Source organism: Schistosoma mansoni, chromosome 5 (assembly GCF_000237925.1).
Source record: "Schistosoma mansoni strain Puerto Rico chromosome 5, complete genome".
NCBI classification, from domain to species: Eukaryota; Metazoa; Platyhelminthes; class Trematoda; order Strigeidida; family Schistosomatidae; genus Schistosoma; species Schistosoma mansoni.
The window spans coordinates 6,541,832-6,566,382 of record NC_031499.1 but is presented as its reverse complement, the minus strand read 5'-3'; the positions used below and the strand labels follow the sequence as shown (position 1 = coordinate 6,566,382).

General features: G+C 36.3%; 3 protein-coding genes across 3 annotated transcripts in view; 1 reads left to right on the top strand and 2 right to left on the bottom strand.

The window, feature by feature from the left end:
• Smp_143680 (putative laminin) overlaps positions 1-7,906 on the bottom strand; it is a gene marked incomplete at its 5' end in the record, with an annotated part of 109,653 nt that extends 101,747 nt beyond the window's left edge. Inside the window, 4 exon segments of the mRNA XM_018797756.1 lie at positions 1,177-1,311; positions 3,658-3,870; positions 6,374-6,602; positions 7,779-7,906. Of these exon segments, the coding sequence (XP_018652766.1) occupies positions 1,177-1,311; positions 3,658-3,870; positions 6,374-6,602; positions 7,779-7,906 (705 nt within the window).
• Positions 7,907-13,554: 5,648 nt separating this feature from the next.
• On the top strand, positions 13,555-17,945 carry Smp_143670 (hypothetical protein; the record flags this gene model as incomplete). The annotated part of the gene is made up of 2 exons (XM_018797755.1): positions 13,555-13,590; positions 16,067-17,945. Exon 2 carries the CDS (start codon positions 16,074-16,076, stop codon positions 17,943-17,945), a length of 1,872 nt encoding a protein of 623 aa, XP_018652765.1. The 5' UTR covers positions 13,555-13,590; positions 16,067-16,073.
• Positions 17,946-21,736: 3,791 nt separating this feature from the next.
• Smp_143660 (mdn1, midasin-related) overlaps positions 21,737-24,551 on the bottom strand; it is a gene marked incomplete at its 5' end in the record, with an annotated part of 55,771 nt that continues 52,956 nt past the window's right edge. The window contains 2 exons of the mRNA XM_018797754.1: positions 21,737-22,018; positions 23,593-23,802. Coding sequence (XP_018652764.1) covers positions 21,848-22,018; positions 23,593-23,802 — 381 coding nt within the window. The 3' untranslated portion in view covers positions 21,737-21,847. The remainder of the gene's footprint in view (positions 22,019-23,592; positions 23,803-24,551) is intronic.

Genomic DNA, 24,551 nt, shown 5'->3' with positions numbered 1-24,551 from the left:
TAGTGGGAAGCAGTGACCAATGGAATTCAACCAAGTCTGTTGTAGAGATATCAACTCACTAAAGACAATTGGTGAACGGTTGCTCAAACATACAAATTATATTTATCAAATTTTGAAGTGTAGTGAATACTTCGGTGAACTATGATATCAAATCTTTAGATTTGGATCTTATACTACTTGGTTAATGATACAAAACAATCGGAGACCGAATATGTTTATTAAATATATTTTTTGTGAATAATTTATGTCGGAAAATTGTAGGCGAAACATTGATCAGAAGTCATTTCGCTGTATAACAAAAGTTAGAATCTCATTGTTATAGTCATTTATAATTAGTTACTACAAGAAACGCCATTTCGATTATCTTCTGTTGAGATGAAACGATAAAATGAAAAATAGTAAGCTTGGAAAGTTGTCCAATTGAATAACCATTCAATACTGATCAATGGCATGTTTATCTAGTTCTTTGGCGCTTAATGAACTCTATCAGTCACGTTACAATGTGGCTAATGGTTTGAATGACGCCACATCATGTGTGCTATGTTGAGCTCTTGAGATACTAAGCGATTAGAGGCAGTTGGCAAGACAGCCTACTAGTCATAAGTGTAAAATTTTTAAAAATCAATTAAATGTTCTATTTTCTTCTACTATTTACAAACTATAGTCATTTAACTATGAATATGTTATTCAATTTTGAATCCCACATTTTCTATTTATGTGCATTTACTGAAACTGGTTCATTTGGTTCATTTTGGTCTTATATATTTCACTTATCTAATGATAGAAAACGTTTATTACCACTTATCTGACTTTCTGGTACTGTTCTTAAAAGATAATAGGGGTGAAAACTTGTGTTATTAACTGATTATATGACAAGTACAGAAACTGAGTTCGAGAATTCGAAATCATGAATCAATTGAAGCTAGACCACTATGGAAAACCTGGAAACACTGGACGATGCGCGAGACTGATAGGTCCTGGGTTCGAACCTCGCGATGCGGGATCGTGGATGCGCACTGCCACTGAGGAGTCCCATAATAGGACGAAACGGCCGTCAAGCAGTGCTTTCATGTTTTTCATGATGGTCTAGCTTCCATTGACTCATGATTTCAACTATATAATAAGTAATAATCAATTAGTAAGACAAAAAACAACAAATCATTAATTTATACTTACAATTAACTTTGATGATATAGGACTTTCAAGACCTGATTCAGTAGATATGGTACTTTCACGATCCAATGTTAAGGTTACAATAATTTCACCCGATTGTAATGCTTGAGGTTGACTATAAAATGTTGTACAATAAACCTTAAAAGATAAAAATATGTATCATTTATTTAGTCATCGTTTTTCTCAATGATATTTCAGTTAGTCAGTTAATTAAAGTCAATTTACAGCCTGATAATTATGTGAATCAATTCAAGTTGTTATACTTGTACAATTACAAAATAGATAACTCAAAAGTTTGGAGGTATCACAATCTATTGGAATTTAACACTTCACTATTTTTAAGCTGAATATGTTTTGGTAAATTACTGATAACTATTTTGATGGAGTTTTGTTCTCTTAGCTGGATGGTTTAGTCATGGAGCTTTCATCGTCCTTCTGAACGACATTATCAGCACAAACTTCGGGTAGAAATGAAGTGTTTGAAGGACAATGAAAGCTCTACGACAAAACCATCCAGCTCAGAGAACACAACTCTATCAAAATCACCCACCTGAGCTACAAATCTTCCCCACCATCTCAAATTCATACTGATAACTATGTTTAAAAATAATTGAAAAAAAAACGAAATCTCATTTAATCAAAATGATTAATTTATAAGGTAATCATTGCATTCTTAACCCCGTATTCGTATTCTTGACTCAGTTAATAAATATGGTCATATAACATAAATAAACATTACATCGATAACTACTGAGAAGCGGACTATAACTGAACGACTCTTTGATGTTAAAATTTAAAATATTCGAATTCTATGAAAAATGAGAAATATTTGGATTGACAATTTAGAGTTTGTTGACTATTCTATCTTGGGAAGAAAGTGAGAAGTTGTGAAAAATAGAGTTTAACATCTTTCTTTGTACTACATTTTCCTGTAGTTATGTAATCTACCAGAACATGTGTATAATGAGAACTGCTGTTACGTTCTTGATCTGTCTACCCACTTTCGTGCCAAGGATAACTTGTCTAATGTAGACTAAGACCTTGACGCGATAGTCTGACTGGCTTTACGTTGAGGCTAGTATGCGTGAGTTCGAAGTGGGATAGAGAGAAGAAAACCATTCTATCCCTGATCGGCTGACAAGCACATGTGAGAGAGAAGACAAGACAACTGGAATATTACTCGCTTCATTCCGAATTCCGATCTGGTACCCAAATTCAGATTAGTGTGAAAAGATACGTGAATAAATATATGACTAAGCCGACCATAACGTACAATAATTAGGAAAGTACAATTATGTCCAAAACTGGGGGATTAGAGTAGAAAATAGAGTACAAAAGGTTACGTCTAAATTACAGTAGCTTTGGAACAAAAAATGCTATGCCAGTGAATCATAAATCAAACGAAAGCTTATGATCTGTAGAATAGTCTAGGGGCAAAAGTAAATGTTACTGTTATACAAGCTTTGAATTAGATGAAATGACGTCTCCAAAAATGGCTTCCGTAATTTGTTAAGCCTTCTTGTTTCACTGTTCACTTCAACTGCATATTGAAGATTAAATCATTTTAGATTCATACTGTTTTCACAACTTCAATTTAACTACATATACATATCGTCAAATCAGTTCCCTAACACAATCTTCGGTTTGAATTATAACTAATCTATGTTGAAAATACTAAGAGAAGGCAATTAGAGATTATCTAAGTATATCCTAAGAAGTGTGGTAGTTAAATAAAAAAATAAACTTCGATACCATGTGAAGATCATTCAATAATTCGAAACAATCTTTAAGAATTAAAATACAGAAATGATCAAAGCAAAATATCTAATAAACGTATAAAACAAAGTTCCGACTTAATGGTTTAAGCATTGGTTAGCTGATATAGTCATTATTATCAAAAAGTTTGGTTCTTTCTAATTAAATAATTTACACCTATCTGTCACCTATCTGTGACTTTTAAAAAGTTTGGTTTAAATCACGAACTGATCTTGACTAGATCATCATTGAGAACTTGAAAGTACTGGATGACCATTACGTCCTACTATGAGACACCTCAGTAGTGAACACCCATAATACTGAAACCACCAACCGAACTCAGGACCTTAAGTCGCACATCTAAAAACTTAATCTCTAGACTACCGGACCAGTATCCAATGGGAAATACACATTTCTAATAATGAATGGCAAACTATCTCATTTAAATAGGCTTTAATGAATGGAGACTATCGGTCTTTCAAAGTCATCTTTTTATATCTCTTGTAAGAGATTTATTTTGAAAAAGTGATAACCGAATAATGGATACAGGTTGAATAAACTTAACAGAAATCGATATCAAGCCTCCAAAGCATTTATTTTGCACTGATAAGAATTTAAGACTACAAGATGTTCACAAGAGTTGGTAGATATCATCCCTTAAAGGTAATTTGAAACATGATTTCAGATTGTGAGCAAAATCACAGGAAAGTATATAAATATAATACTAACTTCATCATCACCCAAATGCCATGGTCTTGGTCCACTTGTAATAGTTAATGGTCGATCAATTAATGGTTCATATAACTTCTTACAGTCATATTCAGTTTTAGCAAAAAATACCCATGGATGATATACTTCACCATCTACTGAACGTTCTAGGATCCAATTAGCTGGTCGTGGACTATCACCCATACGTAAAAGAACATAGACTATTTGATATACCTTTAAAAATTCACAGAAAAAAACAAGACTCAATTTTATACATCTGATAATACGCAATAAACGAATACTTCACAACCATAACTTTGGATTTATCTAAAGTTTTCTTCGAATTAAGTATTCCATATATACTATCTGGTTCTAGTCGATTATTAGATTAGTTACAGAGTGATCACCATGTTGAATGACTCGACATTGTATAGCACTATTCTTTAATTTTAATCAGTTAATGGTGTACTGATAAAAACCTGAAGAGATCTATTGTTTCAACAATGATGTTAACTCACACCATTAACTGATCCAGTTAAGTTCAGATCGTTGTGGTCACCACACCTGATGATCATCACCACTGATAAGAGGCATTAATGAGGATGTTTATATCAATCAAGGCTTTCTAACTTCATTCATTTAATCCAATGAAAGATAATAATAATAAAATTCTCCTACACAGACTGTTTGCTTTAATCAGATGATTTTCATTTATGCAAACAAAATAAAGATATCGGAAGGATGATGATGTTTAAACTTTTTGGCTCCACTAATTCAGAAAGAAATTAGTGAATTCCTTGTTCATTTAGAATCAATTCTAAAAAGTTGTAAATATTATTCGAGCTCTAACCTAACTTTACTTATTACTTAAAGATTTTCAATACTGCATAACTGAAATTTATATAAACTTTGAATATTGAAGTTTGGGAAGTGATATTTTCTATTCTTTCGTTAACTTTACTTCATAGTGAGCCTTTATTAGTCTCTAGTAAGCTGATGTTTTATACTTAAATGTATGCAAGGGATATCGACCGAATACTTAAGCAAAACTAGATGACCCAGGATTCTTGATTGTGGCCTAACGTTTGTAACATGTGTTTTTTCAAATTAATTAACGACTTTCTTATTTAATGTACCATTCCTTATTTATATAGCTATACATATACTTGAGTTGGTCGTTTTTAAGTGTATTGTAGAATACATTTCTAGCAGTAAATTGAATGAATTGGTTGATTCAATCTGATTTTATCTTGTAACAGTTGACTACTGAATATTTATTTTCAAAGTAAAAATGATTATTTGTGGACTCTGAAGGAAGATTACCTCAGACAATTTATTCCATTCGCACATGCTTTACCGAACTTTTCAGCTGACTGGTGAAATGTTATATATTCTCATCGTCTTAGAAAAGCCTTATTCATTGAAAAATATATGGTGTGAACATTTAAAATATGCGCATACAGCCTACTTACCGGTAACTACCAGTAGTATGTATTACACTAAATAAACAGAAAACCCTTCAATAAAACGTGAGCACATACAAGAAAGGCATGCCATTTTCTAGATAAATAACATTTGCCAAAAAGTGGGCTGAACAATTATTTTAAATTTTCGTCATAATTTGGTTAAATCTTAGTTTTAAAAACAATTTGTAATGCACACAAATTCAGGAATAATCGGTTAGTGTATGAAATGGACGCTGGAATGTTTCAACATTTTCACTCTTTCTCTCTTCTTGTGTCTTTACTTTTTTTACAGAACAAGTCGAAATGTTGATTGAATTTCTTTGTATACTCGTTCATTTGTCACTGACTGATGTAAACATGCTTGTAAGTATGAGTACATGGAAGTAAATGTTATTTTTATTAATTCCGTTGACCATTTCAGAAACTAATCAATGTACAAATGTTTAGTTGGTTATATTTGCTGACAATAACCTGTAATATAAGTTTCACATTTATTACAATCAAGATTGTGTGTTGAGACAGAAATGAGAGTGAATTTGCTTACGAGGAAAATAAATTAGGTTTAATTTGATAATAATACTGAATACTGGGAGATGATTTACAAAGAAATTGTAGCTTTTATTTTATCTAAAATTTATCTAAATAACTTGAAATAGTACTACATTATGCTTCGCAAACAAATCTAAGCTAATTAATCCAAGCGGAAAAATAGTTCGAAGTATGGGATTTTAAATAAAATTAAAAATGTAGAGTCGCTTGTCTTTCAAGTGAGATTATAAAACTATCAATTTTCAACCACCAGCAAAGACGTGGAAGCACTTGATGACCGTTTAGTCTCACTAGTGCAAATACACTATCCTCACGAGGGATCCAGACCTTCGGTCATGTGCGCCAAAGCTGAACCTGTAGACCACTGAGTCGGCGCCCAACAGTGTATCTCTCATTGCTCCTCTAGACACCTTTGTAAAAAAACATTTAGGAGTGAGCCATTAAAATTTCACCCCATGGTCGATGCAATCAAGATGAAAGCAATCTGGCAAGTTGTTACTCATATGTGGTGAAATTTAAACCACTCACTTTCATCTGCATGTTTTCTTGATGGTGTTGTTTCTATTAGAAATTGAATATTTCTTTCTTTTATTAACCATTAACCACAATATTTGGGTCTATTAATTTTCCACCGACTACTGACATAATATATATTATGATAGATAACGGCTTCCAAATGTCAACAATTTTATTTCGAAATTGTTCTTAAACCACATACTTACCTGGCGAAAGTCCATAGTAATTGTAACCGCATGGTATTGTAAACCTTGTGCCAAAGATGGGCTTTGCCACCACAAATTGGCCTCACCACTGAGAACATATTCAATTGGATGCCGTAGATTAGGATCTCTATCGTCACAATAACCACATTGCACCCATTGCCCACTTGGGTCACGATAAGATTTGGCTTCCTGGCTGTACGTCAAAACTTCCCTTGGTGTCCGGTGTAGGCTTAAGCATTAAAATTATAAAACTTATTCAATAAAAAACATGAAATCACTAATAGTTATAAATTTTTAACAGAAGATGCAATATCTTATATGTTTTGAGAGAACAAAAGTTGGTCAATTGGTACACACTTATCCACTGTTATACGAATCCCAGTTTCATAAGTGTGATTAAGCTTCTGAAGCAATATCGAACATAACGATCTTTTCACAATTTAATAGAATACTTAACTAACCTATCTAGGAAATGTAACGTTCTACTAATTTTGAATAGGAAACATGAATAAACTGTCGATCTTTACTGGCTTTAAGTGATATTAAGTCTCGGACTGAAAATAAAAATCAAATAGTATTACCGCGCAGCGCCTTTTGCAGACTATGTTGGAAAAAGTGACCTTTTAAGTCAAGAAAACAGTTGTGAAAATTATTAATAGATTATGTTTACTAATAAGCTGTCTTCCATTTCTACGTTTTGCATCCACAACTTGATGTGAAACTAACCAGAATAGTGTAGTAAAACCTAAAGAAGTAAAGTGACATTTTTCATAGCAGCTCTATTCGGCATCTATAAGCAAACTTTACAAAGACAACCCATAAGACATGAAAACATAACAGGTTAAATGTATGACAATCGTTCAAGATGCACTGATAGAACCTACTTTGGTAATAACACGTGGATATCATATTTAATATTAACCAATTCCCAAATAATCAGCTGCCAGAAATCTCTGTCTACCATCATTAAACATTATATTAAATCGGTTGCATCTAATTGATCATTCAGTTTAAGAGTGATCAAGCTAAAGTCATCGTATTTTCTGGGCTTACGCCCTATCCTGATCTATACACGGCAAACTTCTACAGTTGATTTGTATTTTGAGTAACCTAACATAGGAGAACGAATAATGTATCGAAACTAGCTGACTAAAATTAAGACTTGTAAGAACGAACTTATGTATACTGAGAGACTTATCTGTCGAATAATTATCCCCAAAAACTTAATTTGCTTTGTGGAAAGAGACTTAAAACTTTTTGAGAACAACCTTATCGGACAAATTGATAATTACTTGCGAAAACTAAAACATGGCAGTATGTTACTTAGTCATAAATAAGTAAGAACGAAAAAGTTACCAAGCTTTTCAAGAAAGAAAACCGGTTTTATTTCACAAAATGATCTTACCGACCATCGTAGGTGATAAAGCCATCAGCATGTTCGACAAGCCGACAGAAATATTCCTTACGACCTATGCCACATGTAGCATTTGCTGTAATTATGGCGTTCTCTTCCAAAATTGAATCAGGATCCATATCCAGAAAATCTGCTTCATATGGATAACCTGTAAATAACAAGTTAGATGATATTGAAAAAGCTACCATCATATCTCTGCAAAATCGCTACTTTCACATTAAAAATAATAAACAATAAGACTGATAGGGTCGTCCACATGATTTTTAGTCTTGTTGTAGATACATCGTTAACAGAAAATATTTTCAAAACAACGCCTATTATAATCAGTTATACCGAATGTAGTAAAACGCAGATGTAGAGCGCCTAAGTTTCGGTTTTTGAAAGTTAAAAAAGTAGACTCGTTTTAAATCAATTAATCATCAGTTTCGTATATTTATAAAATCCTCTTCTTAGTTTCTGGAGAGGCTTGCTCAATTTCAGTCCACTGAAGTAGAAACCTCAGTACATGGCGAAAGTGCCGGGGTATTTATAACAAAAGCTCAGAGTATCATACTGACGATCTGTGAAAAAACATTTATTAGGTTAAAATGACCACAGAAACCTTGATGGGAAGTATTTTACATAAATTGTTTGTGTTCACATAGTCAGCAGATTCCAAATAGCCTTCCTGGTTAGTTTCTGCCAAAAATACGATGCAACAGCAATAGACTCTGGATAGTTGATATTAAAATGAAATCTGATGTCCAGTCACTCGTGCAGACCGATGAACTCTTTAGGAAGATACAATTTTCTCATAACTGGACAATAAAGGGCTGGAAATACTCCTCATAGTATCATGTGTAGCGGTAAATAGATCCCGAAAATCAGGAGCATTGTAAGTCTTGGATATTTCATGATAATCACATTAGCTTTACCGAACTGACCTAGCTGAAGGGTCTTAGTCATGCATACGCCGTGCATCACATCTCCTAGCCAGCTTAGATTAGTCCGTTCTCAATATATCGATATTCCATCAAATATGTCTTCGATTAGAATAAGTGCTACTGGCTAAGGTGTTGGCAAAATATGAATACTTGTGGCGTCTTTGCATGTATTCACATGTACTTAACGCTAACTTCAGAATTCATGAAAAACCGATTTTAGTGTCTTTCTTTGAAAATGAGTAAGCTTATAAAACTAGCTGCCCTGAAATCATTATATTAGCAATACTAGGTGACGTCTACTCATTCCAGCGGTACGTAGAATTCACTCAGCAAACAGTGAAATATAGTAAGAGTATTACCATTGTAATCATTGTAGCATGATGAAATCAGCAAAATCTTTCGAAATTTCTGTCGTGAGATCACGGTTTCATTGGAGTCCCTGATGTAATGGAAAGCCAGAATCGCACAGCTAAGAGTACCCTGATAAAACTAGCACACTCCAGTTATGTGACCTTCAACAACAATATGAAAAACGTTTACAGATTTTATTGCCTGTCAGCTGATTTAGGATATATGCTATTGAATTATCAGATCCATGTGGTGAGACAAGTACGGAAAATTCTTGGATTATTTCCACACCAGTATTATAAATAATGAAGACTGTCTCAAAAATGGCCCAGAGCTATTTTCTCCTGGTACATATCGCTAGCCACTATCAGGCGTCTAAATGACAGATTCGCTGTCCATACATATGTTAAGTGGACACGCAAACGAGTGAGACTTTTCAAAAACGGAGAAAACTCATTTTGTCATAGGAAAGCAGCTCTGAAGAAATATGAACTATCGGCTTCACAGGACCGGAATCTAAATCAGTGTCAGATGAAGATAAACCTCCAGAGAGTTCTTTAAAGTCATGGGAACAATCCGGTTGGCCAGTCAATGCTGTGAAGTCTGGAAACCACTCGTTTAGCTTTTTTCAGTGTAAGTTGAAGCTAATAGAATCTACCAAGTGGAAACTTGTTAATGTGAATCCGGATCACAGTGCACAGCCAACTCTATCCACAGATATGATGCTAAACGCTGTTGATAGATCGACAGTAATATGTTGGTTGTAGACTTTGAAACATACTAAACGACGTTTGGGATATCAAAACATTCCAGCAACTTGTTTCACTTGTCCAAGATTTCTTTAAAGACTGTTTCACACACACCTTATGCTGATGCAAAACATTACTTACTTACTTACGCCTGTTACCCCTCGTGAAGGAGCATAGGCCGCTCACCAGCATTCTCCATCCAACTCTGTCCTGAGCCTTCCTTTCCAGTTCTTTCCGCCCGTAGCGCCTCTGGGGGCTACTGCCGGTTCCAAACCCGAGTAAAGGAGAAGGGTTGGGCATGAGGTTAGCGACCCCATCCCGTAGAAAACCAACTCGCTAAAAAAACGCTTACCAGAAATGCACAACATATAGAGTATAAAACACAAATTTCGTTCTCTTACAGATATAAAGGCAGAAGATATGCAGCTATTTCCATCAAAATGCACGATCTAACAAATAGAATACGCTAAGACGAATTCTACGATAGGCTGCAGTCGATCGCCGAGAAGTGCCCAACAAAGGACCTGACCATTCTGATGGGAGGTTGGAATGGACAACACTGGATACGAAGACGTCATGGGACGACATGGTCTGGGAGAAGGGAACGAAAATGGTGAGAGATTTGCAAACCTATGTGCTTTCAATAAACTGATCATAGGCGGCATTATATTCCCACACAAACGCATTCACAAAACCACATGTACTTCACCGGATAACACTATGCAGAACCAAATCTACCATATCTGCATCAACATAAAGTTCAGGAGGACGATGGAGGACGTGAGAACCAGGAGAGGAGTTGATATAGCATCAGATCATCATTTGCTGGTCGCCAAGATGAAACTAAAACTTAAGAAGCACTGGATAACGGCGCGGATAACATCAAAAAAGTTTAATACGGCTTTTCTTCGGGATACTGACAAACTCAACAAATTCAAGATAGCCCTCAACAATAGGTTCCAGGCCTTCCATGATCTACTCACTGGAGAGGGAACTACTATGAAGAACAACTGGAAAGGGATAAAAGAGGTAATCATTTCAACATGTCATGAGGTTTTGGGCCACAAGAAGCACCATCACAAGGAATGGATCACTATTGATACACCGGATAAGATTGAAGAAAGGAGGAACAAGAAGGCAGCAATCAGTAACAACCGAACAGGAGCAGAAAAAGCCAAGGCAGAAGCTGAACACACAAAAGTAAACAACCAAGTGAAGAGGAGCATCAGAACCGACAAACATGAGACAATGATATGACACAACAAGGAAACTCGCTGGAAATTACCGTAAATCAGAACGATTAGTGAAAAGCAAGGAAGGTACGGTGATCACTAACACTGAAGAACAACGAAACAAGTGGGTAGAACACTTCAAAGAACTTTTGAGTCGACCAGCTCCACTGAACCCACTCAACATCGAAGTAGGACCCACGAACCTCGCAATCGATGTCGGTCGACGAACAATTGAAGAGATCAACATGGTCATCAGACAAGTCAAGAACGGCAAAGCAGTGGGACCAGACAACATTCCATCAGAAGCACTGAAAGCAGATGTAGCAGTAACTGCAAACATACCCCACATTCTCTTCAGTAAAATTAGAGATGAGAAACAAGTACCAACAGACTGGAAAGAAGGAATTCTGATCAAAATACCAAAGAAAGGCGATCTCAGCAAGTGCGACAACTACAGGGGCATCTTTCTTCTCTCAATACCAGGAAAAGTCTTCAACAGGGTGTTGTTAAACAGAATGAGAGACTCCATAGGTGCCCAACTTAGACACCAACAGGCTGGATCCTTTAACGATCGATCGTATACAGACCCAATCGCAACTCTACGGATCATTGTGAAACAATCAATTTAACTAAATTCATCACTCTACATCAACTTCATTGACTACAAGAAAGCATTTGATAGCGTGGACAGAACAACACTATGGAGGCTTCTTCGACACTACGGAGTGAATAAGATGATAGTCAATATCATACGGAATTCCTATGATGAATCAAACCGCCAAGTCGTTCATGGAGGACAACTCACTGACGCATTCGGGGTAAAGACCGGTGTCAGGGAAGGTTGCTTAATCTCAACATTTCTCTTTCTCATGATGATCGACTGGATCATGAAGACGTCAACATCTGTGAGGAGAAGCATGGGATACAGTGGACAGCTAGGATGCAGCTGGACGATTTAGACTTCGCAGATGATCTGACTCTTCTATCACACACGCAAATCAAATGCAGAAGACGACCAGTGTAGCAGCAGCTTCAGCAGCAGTAAGTCTCAATATAAACAAATGGAAAAGCAAGATTCTCCGACACAATACAGAATACACTAATCGAAATGCACATGACGAAGAGGTTTTGGAGAATGTGGAAACCTTTACATAAGATGGTGGTTGCAGGTGGTCAACAGGAAACCCTGGACCAGGGTTTCGTGCTACTTGGCACTTGTCAGCAAAGTGTACCTGTAATCTCGAGGGAACTGGTGCCCCCTCACGGATTCGATCCCGGTCACTCAGCTTCATAGAGGGAGACGTTACCACTGATCTATTCAGGCTGCGACTGACCTCCTGTAGGGCTGAGATGTAATCACAATTGATTGACTACAGGTACACATTGCTGACGAGTGCCAAGTAGCATGAAACCCGAGTCCGGGGTTTCCTGTTGACCACCTCCAACCACCATCTTATCTCAACATAGTACACGCAGTGTCGAGCCACCTAGATTAGTGGCCACATTGCAACTTGATCGATAGCATTCGATTAGCACTAATAAGGACTTGACGCGCATGACATTGGTCACCACCCAGTGATCAATCAATTGTGGAACCTTTACATATCTGACCAGCATCATCGATGAACACAGTGGATCTGATGCAGATGTGAAGGTGAGGATCGGCAAAGCAAGAGCAGCATATTCATAACTAAAGAACATCTGGAACTCAACTCAATCGTCAACCAACACCAAGATCTGAATGTTTAATACAAATGTCAAGACAGTTCTACTGTATGGGGCGGAAACTTGGGGAACTACGAAAGCCATCATCCAGAAGACACAAGTGCTTATCAACAGTTGTCTACTCAAAATACTTCGGATTCGTTGGCCAGACACTATCAGCAACATGCTACTGTAGAAGAGAACAAACCAGATTTCAGTGGAGAAAGAAATCAGGAAGAAGCTCTGGAAGTGGATAAGACACACATTAAGGAAAGAACCCAACTGCGTCACAAGACAAGCCCTCACATGGGATCCTAAAGGCCAAAGGAAAAGAGGAGTATCACAGAACACATTACGCCGAGAAATGGAGACAGACATGAGAAGAATTAGAAAGGAAAGCTCAGGGCAGACTGGGTTCAAATGGTTCAAATGGTTGAGGAATAATAGTGGGCGGCCTATGCTCCATAAGGGGTGAGGTATAAGTAAGTAAGAGGAGAGTATTAACCTACAGTAAATTTTTATTTTTGTCTTGCTTGTTGAATATGTCCTGGCTTGTACCTGAAGGCAACTGTGGTCCACTTATACTAGATATAGAATTATATTCTGTCCTCAAACACTTGGACTAAATGAAACTGACACCAGCTGTTAATACCGAGTGCCTAATTACGCCCTAGGTAACAAAGACCCACTTCTTATGATAAAAACATGGACCTCAAGACACTAACTCTTAACAGTGAATAAGGAGTCCGGAAATTCGGAGATTGAATGTTGAACTTTGAGAAGAGACACGTTTTTAGTAAGTACGGTACATCAGGGTTGAGTGTGCAACACTTAGTCCTAGTTGCAGGTAATGTGTTCTCAAGTTCTTACTTATTGGAACTTTCGGGAAAAATTTTGCTGTTCACTGTGTCGTTATTGAGCAAGAAGTTGTTAGTTGACGATCGGTCAGTTGTCTCAGCTAATGTATGCTTCTTTTTCGATGGCCTAAGGAAACAGTTTTGGGTAATAACTCACCTATTATAATTGGTTTGGTGAATGAGAAGTTTGACGTAAAGTTAGGTGGTAGACAAAGTTCACATCTCCGGAAATATTTCGTTTAATGACTAAAATTGCACGAAAATTTTATTGTTTCTAAAGGAGACCGAAAATTCTCAAATTAATTCCACTTTGGACTATATGTACATCTCATTTCCTGATAGGAATTCGCGTTCATGTCTCCGGAGTTATCTTCTTTTTACACTGAGTTGATTGTCTCACGCAATCTAAATCTAACCAGTTTCGAGCCACATTGTAGCACTTTTAGTAAGAATGAAAGATTTTACATCAAATCTGAGATCACTAATAAAATGAATGTAGCGTTTGTTACCCACTTCAAGTAAAATGTGCACCTAGTAAGCTTGTATTTCGATTCATTAAAACCTTAAAAGCAGTTTCTATACATCGCTTCATTACTCCATAGATTACACACAGCCCTTATAGTTCCAGCGGGATCATAGCCCGGGATCTTTTGACGAAAATCTATGTGGAAGTCTATATTTTATGTATATTCCCAGAAACCAGTGTTGACAGTTTCACAGTAGGCCCTAGGTATACTAAGTTTGTATTTACTTCGTTCTCTTTTACTAGCGCCAAGCAAATTAATGGAAGAAGTCCAGTTACAAAACATAGACCTCTTCTCTTTTTCCAACCTGTTCCAGTGTTGGCAAATAATGCACGACGTGTAATTCTCTGGGACGACCCTCGTAAAACATGTCCAAGCCACTAAAGTCGATGTTTCAAGATAGTGACACCAATTGAATTATCGTCTCTGTGCCCAAACACACGATAACGAACCTCTGCATTACTAACATGGTGTTGCCACTGGATGTCAGCAGTCCTTCAGTCACAACGATGATCATCCGCATACTCAATGTCAAAAAGTCTTTCTCCAGACAGCAGATCCACGCTGCCATTACTTACATCCATCAGAGCTGTTTGCAAAATGTCATCGATGCCAAAGTTGAAGAGGAATGGTGAGATTGGGCGACCCTACCTAACCCCACTGCTTGAATGGAACAATGGAGAAAGGTGGTTGTATGCCCTCACTCTGCCTGAGGTGTTTGTATATAGGCTTTTAAGATGTTAATAAACTTTTCAGACACACACTTTTCTTCAATAGACCATCCCAGAAAACAGTTCTGTCCAATGAATCGAAGGCAGCTCTGATGTCAAGAAACACTATAATTGTCAGCCTGTGATAAGTATGACGGAGTTCTAACATTTGTCTGAGGGTGAAGATATGATCAATACATCCTCGGTCAGAACAAAAACCCGTCTACTCCTCGCGAGTCAATCTTTCTCGGGTTTTGAACAATCTTAAAAGTATGACGAAAGTAAATAGTTTGGATGAGATCGGAAGTAAACTTATTCCCCTATAGTTGTTGCGAAAATGACGTGAACCGCTTTTAAAGATAGGGACAACTATCTACTCATTCCATGACGTTGGAGCACTCTAATTACCAGATCAACTCACTCAGTTTCATAATCACCTTTGACCTAAAGCTCTGTTCCACAAGGCAGTGGAGCATCGTGAGGAGATGCAGTCCCATGGTAGCCGGTGACCAATAATTGGTTTATACGCCATTTGTTCCCTCAGGGTACTGGATCCCATGTGCACCATTGGTTTGGAATCAGGGTTGTTAGGATATTCACAAAAATAACCCAGAAGCTATATTGAGTGTAACTCTTTCTCGAACGTAAAGTGGTATATTTTCACATGTTTTCAGACTTTTCACATATTTCACATGTCGTTTTCCTATTGGTTAATATTCACAGTCATGCTAACTGTATAAATATGCATTGTCTGTAAATTATATTTGTTCTTCTTCTGACCTCATAAACAATTCGCATTTAACGTTTGTGTTCTGATATATTGGAGTTTGGAGAACAGCATTGGGGTCGTACTGGGATATCTGGAGTTGGTCAGTCGGTAGAATTCCGACTAGTCACATCGCGATATACAATAAGGGTTTTCCAACTCCTCATAGGAGGACTTCCCATGTTCACCAACCTGGTTAAAGCACTGAATATTTGCTTTTCGTTCTCCCGATTTTGTAAACAACACCCCCTCCACGAGAAGGTAGTGAGTAGGACTTCCCGGGCAGAAGTTATATACGCGTCGCCGTGCAAGAGCATTTCGAGAGAGAGGGCGGGCTCTCCCCACTCTCGGCCGTACCAGAGCATTTGGGGGTCAATCGATATGATTTAGTTATCACTAAACTTTATTTTCCTATCCATTACCAACCACTAACTTTCCACATTTGTTTTTTTTATTCATACTTTAGAAAATATATGGATCCAGAAAACAATCCATCATCTAATCATATACAAGATATCATAGATCTGATCAAACAATCTAATGATAATTTTAAATCATTTAAATTAATACGTGAAAAATTTTCAAATTCAATATCTACTACTGAATTTAATGATTTCTTATCAATATTAACTAATCATCTACATGAATTAACATCAAATCATGTCAAGAAATTACTCTTAGATAATATTAATACATTAAATTGGTTTACTTATAATCATAATTCAGTAGTATATCTAAATATAATAAATTTATATATAACAAGTTTAACATATTATCCAAATTTATTATATGATATTTGTGAATTTTATATTAATCAAATATTTTATATAAAAGATTTTATAAATGAACAATTGAAGATTGAAGATTTGAATCAATTTATTGATTTTTCAATCGATTTTTTTATATCTTTATGCCAAATGATACCCCAATCCATAACGATCATTATTGATTTATTGATTAAACGATTTCCAAATTGGCGTAAATCAATAAAAGAATTAATTTGGGCAACTTATCAACTATTATATCTATTATCTAATCAAAAATCATCAAAATTATTAACACATACTCATAAATGTGATATTGTATCTATACTGTTTCGTGTAATTATTGATTTAGAATTAAATCCTGATGGAATACAAAGTGAGAATTTATTAGTATTATTGGACAATACTACTAATAATACTACTGATAATACTACTACTACTAGTGGTAGTAGTACTACTGATAATACTACTAATATAAATTTAATGTTTCATCAATTTGATCCAATGATGTTAAAAACCAATTTGACTCATTTCTTTCATACTATTCAACAATTAATCATTCATGATAAAAATTGGTTAAAACTTGAACTTGTTTGTTGGTTATTAATAACACATATAAGTAGTATATGTACAGAATGTAATAAAAATTCATCTATAGAACTGAATTGGAATTTATTATGTTCCATATTTCGTCGTGTACGTGATTTATTTTCTGAGCATATTCTACCGGTGAATGTTACTATGGTAGCTTTCCCTATGATTTGTTTTTATATATGTAGTTTACGTGGTGGATTAGTAATCAATTTTATTGATTTTTTATGGAATATTATTAAAGATCATTGTCGTGATCAAGGAAGTCGTCTTATGGCATTATCTTACCTTTGTTTTTTATTAGTTAATGGGAAATTTTGTTTTATTGATCTGATTATCGAAATCATGCATGATATGGCTACATGGTGTATTGATTATGCCTATCGTCATCGTGGAGTTCTTATGACCGCTTCGAATTCGACGACTTCTTTATCAGATAATAAATTATATTATGCTATATGTAATGTTTTAATTTATATATTTGTACAATTACATTCAGAATTATTGGATGATGAACACTTTCAAAGTTGTAATCGCTTGCCTATAGCACAAATTAGTATATCACCATTTAAACCATTAGTGCATATACCGAAGGAATTACGTCAACTATTTTTTCGTATTATATCTACTTATCATTTAAGTTGGTCTATGCTTGGTTTAACACAATCTATTCATGATCAAGATCATTTGAATAATGAAATTCCATTGACTATAGAAATGATTCAATCAATGATACCAAGTCAAATGATTCATATACCAAAGAATCAATGTTTATTATCACTTTCATCACCAATTATGAATTGTTTATTTCGTAATATTCATTTAGGGAAACGTTTTATAAATCAACAAGTTGATAATTCAGAAGATCATTCTAAGTCTACTTCGGTTCCATTAACATCATCGTCTCGTAGAAAACGTAAAGCAGAATCAGATAATGAAGAAAGTATGACTAATGAATCTATTACAAAGGCTACTCAAGAATCAGAATAGATAATTTGCAATACTTTTGGAATAGATTTGTATATATTTTGAATCTTTGCTATTTTTCTATTATTTATTTTATTGGTTGTACATATTTGGTAGCTATTTTTTGTATTCTAATAAACTTTTCTATGGATATGTTTAATTTTTTTTCATTATCTAAGTCAGTCAGTGACGACGTAGAACTTCGTAAGTACGTACATAAGTTGAAGTTGCCATATCACATTGTCTATCGTGATGAACCAATCGAGCTATGCTGGCTGGAACAATCGTTCCTCAAGGTCCTACCATGCAAGGCAGGTCGATTGGAGAACTCTAAGACTAAAAAGAGCATCTGAAGATCTGAGAACGAAGTTGTACTGCTAACTGTACAGAGGTGTGACAGCAGTAAGGTGTTTCCTTCAGACAACCAACATAACAGCGATGCTGCCTTCCCACAAGGAGGGGTGGGGTTAGAAAAGGTCGACCCTAAAAATGCACACCTCGCCTTATCCCACGGATTTCCGTCTCCGGTGGTAAGGTCCTTTGAAGAAAGGAGCTAATACTTCAAAAAACCCCAATAAAAGGCGGTGCGTGACCGACCTCAAGCAGTTGTCCCTTAGACACTGTGGTTACGCTCTCAGGTCATTAAGACCAACACTAATCCAACTTCCTTTTAAAGTCCCTCAAGAAATACCCTTCCGCGGTGTGGGCAGCCGGGAAGTGATATTAGCCCTCATACCCGTAAATGCAAACGAGACCAAGGCGGTCACATTCAAATCCTTCCTACACCTCCTAATAACTCTCTTATCTAAGTCTCTTCAGGGAATAATATCTAAGTTTTTACGAGGTTCAAATGCTTTTAATCGTAAGTGGTTAATGACTGAATAAGGCTTTATTGAACAGCTCTTTTGTCATTCACTAAAACTTCACAGTCAGTCACTTAAAACGTAGAACTTCGTACGTACGTATATCAGTTCGAGTTGCCATAGCATATTAACACAGAGATGCAGTTGTCCATTCAAATCCCATAGTAGTAGAAGTAGTAAGACTATAATCACTAATCGGAAAGATCAGGGGCTGAAGATGTTATCGAAGGAGTATAATCCAGTGAAATAAATTTGGAAAGAGAAAAAAGATAGGGACATGAAGATTTCAGAAGAATAGAATTTGGCAGAACACGAAGAGTGGATGAACCTGCGCCATTGCAAACGATTTTGAGCCATATCATTCAAGGTCTCTAACCATCGATTGCTATCATCTCGCGAATCCCAACCATTTAGTCTACACCTACCAACATGACTCAGTCCAGTTGTCAGTGACTTCATGGATTTGTGCCACGTTTTGGTCTGACCGCCCCTAGATTTCTTCTAACCTACTCCTACACCATAAAACATTGCACGTCGGGGCAGTCGGTGGTTGGGCATACGTAACACGTGTCCCAGCCATCTCAACTGATGAAGTTTCACTACTTCATCAATCGGTTTGCCATCCTTACCTAGTACCCGTTTCCTAACAACTGCATTACTTACCCGGTGGTCCCAGGATATACGAGCAATGCTTCGAAGACACCTATGATTGAATACTAGTAGCCTACGAATATCCTCTACTCTTATCGGCCATGTTTCACTGCCATAAAGTAGGACGTAACGAACTACTGCATAGTAAACCCGTCCTTTGGTTGCTAGACGGATATCTCGCCTACGCCATAAATGACGCAAGTTGGCGAAAGATAGATAAGCCTTCTGTATCCGTGCTGAGATTTCGTCAAACACCAGACCACAAGGGCTGATGAGACTCAAGATAAGTGAAGCGGTCAACACGCTCAACTATTTCACTTCACAGTGCGACCTCTCGACGTGGAACGATAAGCCCCAAACAATCAGTTTAGTTTTGATGTCTGGTATTTGAACTGCCACTTCATCTATGACTTATCCTCGATTGCTACTACTGCCACAGTCCGTTCTTTTAGATGTTATGTTTCATCCAGGATCTAACGAGCCATTAACCGTTAGGTATTTATTTATATCAAGATATAGTATATAGTACAATTTCTCTAGATGTCCCCATCGTTTCTACAATTGGTAAAAAGTCGCGCTAGAAATCAAGATATTTGCTGTAATCCAACCCTATTTTCGCGTTCTATCAGATGTTTTGCCGTTCTAATCAACACGAATGTAATAGACATGTGGTGTGGGCTACTTACATAAACATAAGTAGTATATATTGTGATTCAGGAATAGAATGTCTGGCAGCAGAAGATTGAGAAGGGAAGAACGGAAACAGAAAGTAATCGGTATGGAAATGCAGGAACAATGAAGTCTGAGACAATTAATGAAACATTTTTCAAATGAACTATTAGAGTATGGTTTTCCTATTTTATCAAGCAACAGCAATTTTGTGTCAAACATGGTCAGTTGTCCTCACCTCTTCTCACTTACTACGGGCGTACGCTAGTTTTTCTGATGTATTCGAACACGGGGAAGAAAACTGTTTTAACTTTGAACTATTATTCAATTCGACAATAATATGATGGAATGGTTGGGTCCTACAATTATTATATTTGCTGACGGTGTTTCTATCTACATGCAAGAAGTGAATAAATTATCCTACTCTTTCTATATCTCCTCACCAATTACTCACGTTTAACCTTGAACACGCTTTATACATATGTCTGCTATTATGTACGTGTCTGTCTCTTTCACGCTTATAAAATATGGGTCTCATTTTACCCACTGAAATAGCGCGTCGGCCTCCATTTGCCTGATCAAACGAGTGTCCAGAATAAACCCATCCAGCCTAATTCGTATTTAGTTTATTATTACCACTGTCGCTCAAACAGGGTTAGCTTATGTAGAATATACAAAGTCAACCGGAGATCTATATTCATGGCTCATTCATTCGATCATCATTACGGAGTTAGATGGTGGCTCTAGACTATGATATCTAGTTGAATATCTCAATTATTCATAACAGAACTCGATTGATTGGCTATATATGCTAAGCTAAACAGTATATATTTGTTTTCATGTACTAACCAACTAATTCTGACTACACAATAAACTGCTCGGTAAGAGAGACTAAACACTGAGTAATAAGGTATTCCAACTTGTTTTATATCTAAAATTAATAGTATCTTGATAGATTTGCTGACACACTAATTACCGGGTGGTGGTACATGGAACCTATAATGATGACCGGATATTGTAAATAAAGTAATCTTCTATTCCTGTTTCATACAAGCATTGTCTTCTGAAAACATTGGGCACTAACATATCATTTGCAACCAAATGTAAAATTGAATTCTAATGATGATTAGAGTTTGTTGGTATCGTAGCATACTCTATATAACCATACTTAGACAACACCATCTTTCCGAGTTATAAATTATTTTTGCCATTTTTGTGATCACCGTAGATATTAACATGATCTATACTGCTGATGAATTGCACTAAATCATTTCAGAAATCGCTTCGGTTTGTTGGTGCTGATGATCATCTATCGTAATTTATTTATCAATTACAAATAAAGATGTATCCTGTTTGGGTAAAGGCTAGTGAGCTACTAATATTCGCCTGTCACAACCGGAGATAGTGAACTGGGGTTCCAACCTACGGTTTATTGGTTGAAAAGTGAGTGCTCTGATTACTAGGTCACACAGTACCGACAAACCTCTTTAGATCACTACTAATGAATCCGTAATAACAAACAAGAGTTAATTTTTTTTAATCCAAATTTTATGCATGAATCTATTTATTTTTACATATTTCATTCGTGTTATTTCACAAAAAATACGGGGAAGTTATCTGTGATTTGTATGGATAAAATTACAGGAGTTATTTTGTACAAATCTGTACAGATATGGAAGGAATTCAAAAAAAGCGGGTTGGTTGTTGAGTGGTGGTGGTGGGGCTTGACTGTATACACACACCTTAGCGTCCAATTGATGATTCCAACTCAAACCATTGTCTTAAGGCATCAGCAAGTAGATTCGGTAGACAAGCCAAATCTCGTAACACTAAATAATATGGTAATGGGAATACGTCCATATAAGGTTGTAGTTTACCGGGGCCACAATATCGCCGAAGATCAAATATAGAATGCTTTAAAATAGAAGAGAATAATATTAATAGAAAATAAATTTATTCAGCTTGCGAACCGATCTGAGTAGGGTAGACAGAGAAAAAAACCGAAACGCTGGACATCCATTTCTTCCTCAGCTGTATCCATCCACGACCTTGTCACTGAGAACTAAAATCAGGACTTTCAGTCTGGTTCACGGACACTTAGTCTCTAGACCATTGGCACGGGCCACAGTAGTGTACAAGTCTAACTTTAACCAATCGATGTTTGGGTGCAAGGCCGAATGTCCTAGGTTCGATTTCCGGTCGCGGATGGACACTGCTGAGTACCGTATCAAGGCGAGACGACTGTGAAGTGCTTCCAGTTTTTCACTGGTTGTCTAACTCAGATCAGTTTTCATAAAATTCAAAAATTTCTACGACCCTATATTACAAGAATAATTTGCTAGATATGAACAGCTATTTGATGTCAAGTAGTCTAATCGAAGTTTATCAGCATGTGAAGTTGTGTAGATTGTATTATTTTTAACAGTTGAATTTAAAGTCGATTTAAGATAGACCATTATTAAAAACCTGGAAGCACTGGACGGTTGTTTTGTCCAAGTATGGGACCGCTCAGCAGTGCGTATCTATGAACCGAAGGTCCTGCGTTCGAGTGCCGCGTGCGGGATTGTTAAATAGTTGAATTTTATTAATCACGTTGTAAAGTATCCACTATCTAAATGATTGGTTGGAGGAAATTATGAAAATAATTCATTGATATATATGCAAAAGATTCCTGTTTGGCGACATTCATCAAAAAGACATATCTGCAATCTTTAGAATACTGTTGGTTCCTGTCAGTCAGCTACAACGTAGGACAATGCACATATATGCGTTGGTTCAAGCTGCCACACCTCATTAGCACAACGAGATGAACAACAAATCCATAGAACTAGTTATTTCAATGGTAGTAATATATAAAAGAAAGATTGCATATAAGGATATAATACAGGAAGAAAGAATTGGTTCGTAGAAATGAAGCTATAAAGTAATTTTAATCTCACGGTTTAAGGGAAGACAAAGAGTGTATACACCTACGCCATTATGATCCACTCGGAGCCATGTCATCTAGAGTCTCCAACCATTGGTTACGATAGTGACGCCGCCCCCAACGAAGTAGTTTGCATCTACCAACATGGCTCAGACCATGTGACTTCAAGCACTGATATCACGTTTTGGTTTGGCCATCCCTAACTCTCTTCCAATCATCCTCTATACTAGTCAGTATTGAGTATCGTGATAATCGATGTTCAGGTATACGTAACACGTGGCCCAACAATCTCAGTCGATGAAGATTCAGAACCTCACCAACTGATTTACCATCATATTGGTTCCTGTGAGATTACATAACTCATATCCAACAATCTAATAACCTGATAAGTCCAACTCCAACAAAAGACTAATTGTTACACTGAATTCCACTCTGACGAACATCGTACTCTTTGATTTTTTTTAAAAAAAGAAACACAGGTGACTGAATTCTTAACACTGTATAAATAATCCACAATCATTATTTATCATAAGACAAGGAAAAAGAACTCGAATACACTCACCTTCTTTCGAACATCATCTAGAATAAGGCAAACTGGGAATATGTGAGAATCACGTGCTAGTCGAACAGCAGCTTGTAGTGATGGACTTTGTGGATCTTCTGAGAAGACACCATCTGATAGAATAAGTAATAATTGACTAGGAATAGCATTAGTATTGGTAGAATTCATGTAACTAGTTGAATTCATCAGTTGAATAGTACACTGTAATAGCTAGAATAAAAGAAATTGAGTGATTTAAATAGTTTTTTTTTAAATTTCATGCAGTTAGTTCCCTTTATGAATTTAAATAAAGACAGAACAATATGAATTCATTATATTTCGTGGTTTCTCATCAGCTACTTACAACGAAATATGTATTAGAGTTTTGGCGTTGAAAGTGACCTACCCAGGAGCTAAACTGACAACGGTGTGGGAAACTAACTGCTCACTCAAACAAGCTAAAATCGAAAAATTCTCTTTTCTCAGTAGCTCCAATTGCATTTACCATTTTATATGTACGTGCCAAAGCACATATTTTGGAAGAACCGAGAGAAGAGTATATGTTCGCATTTCTGAGCATATTCCTAAGAAACTGAGGCTACGAGAGACCAGGGCTCCCAACAGTGCAATAGCTCGGCATTTACTCGACACCGGGTATAGCATTGACATTTCTCATGCCTTCAAAATCATTAGCAAACAAAGAAGTACAACTGCTCTCCGGTTTGCTGAAGCGATCGCGATAAAAAACTCAAATCGGATCTATGTACTCAAAAAGAGATAGTGATAAACTTGTTACTACCCTGGTAATCCATTTTTTTGTTTTTTGTTTTATTTTTTGATATTAGCTTCACTTTGGTTAATATTTAGTTTTTATTATATTCCTCTTCCCTTACCCAATTCTTAAACCACCTTTTCTCTCATACATTTCCGCTCACTTATCTCTCCTAAATTATTTTCATAGTTGAAATCATGAGTCAATT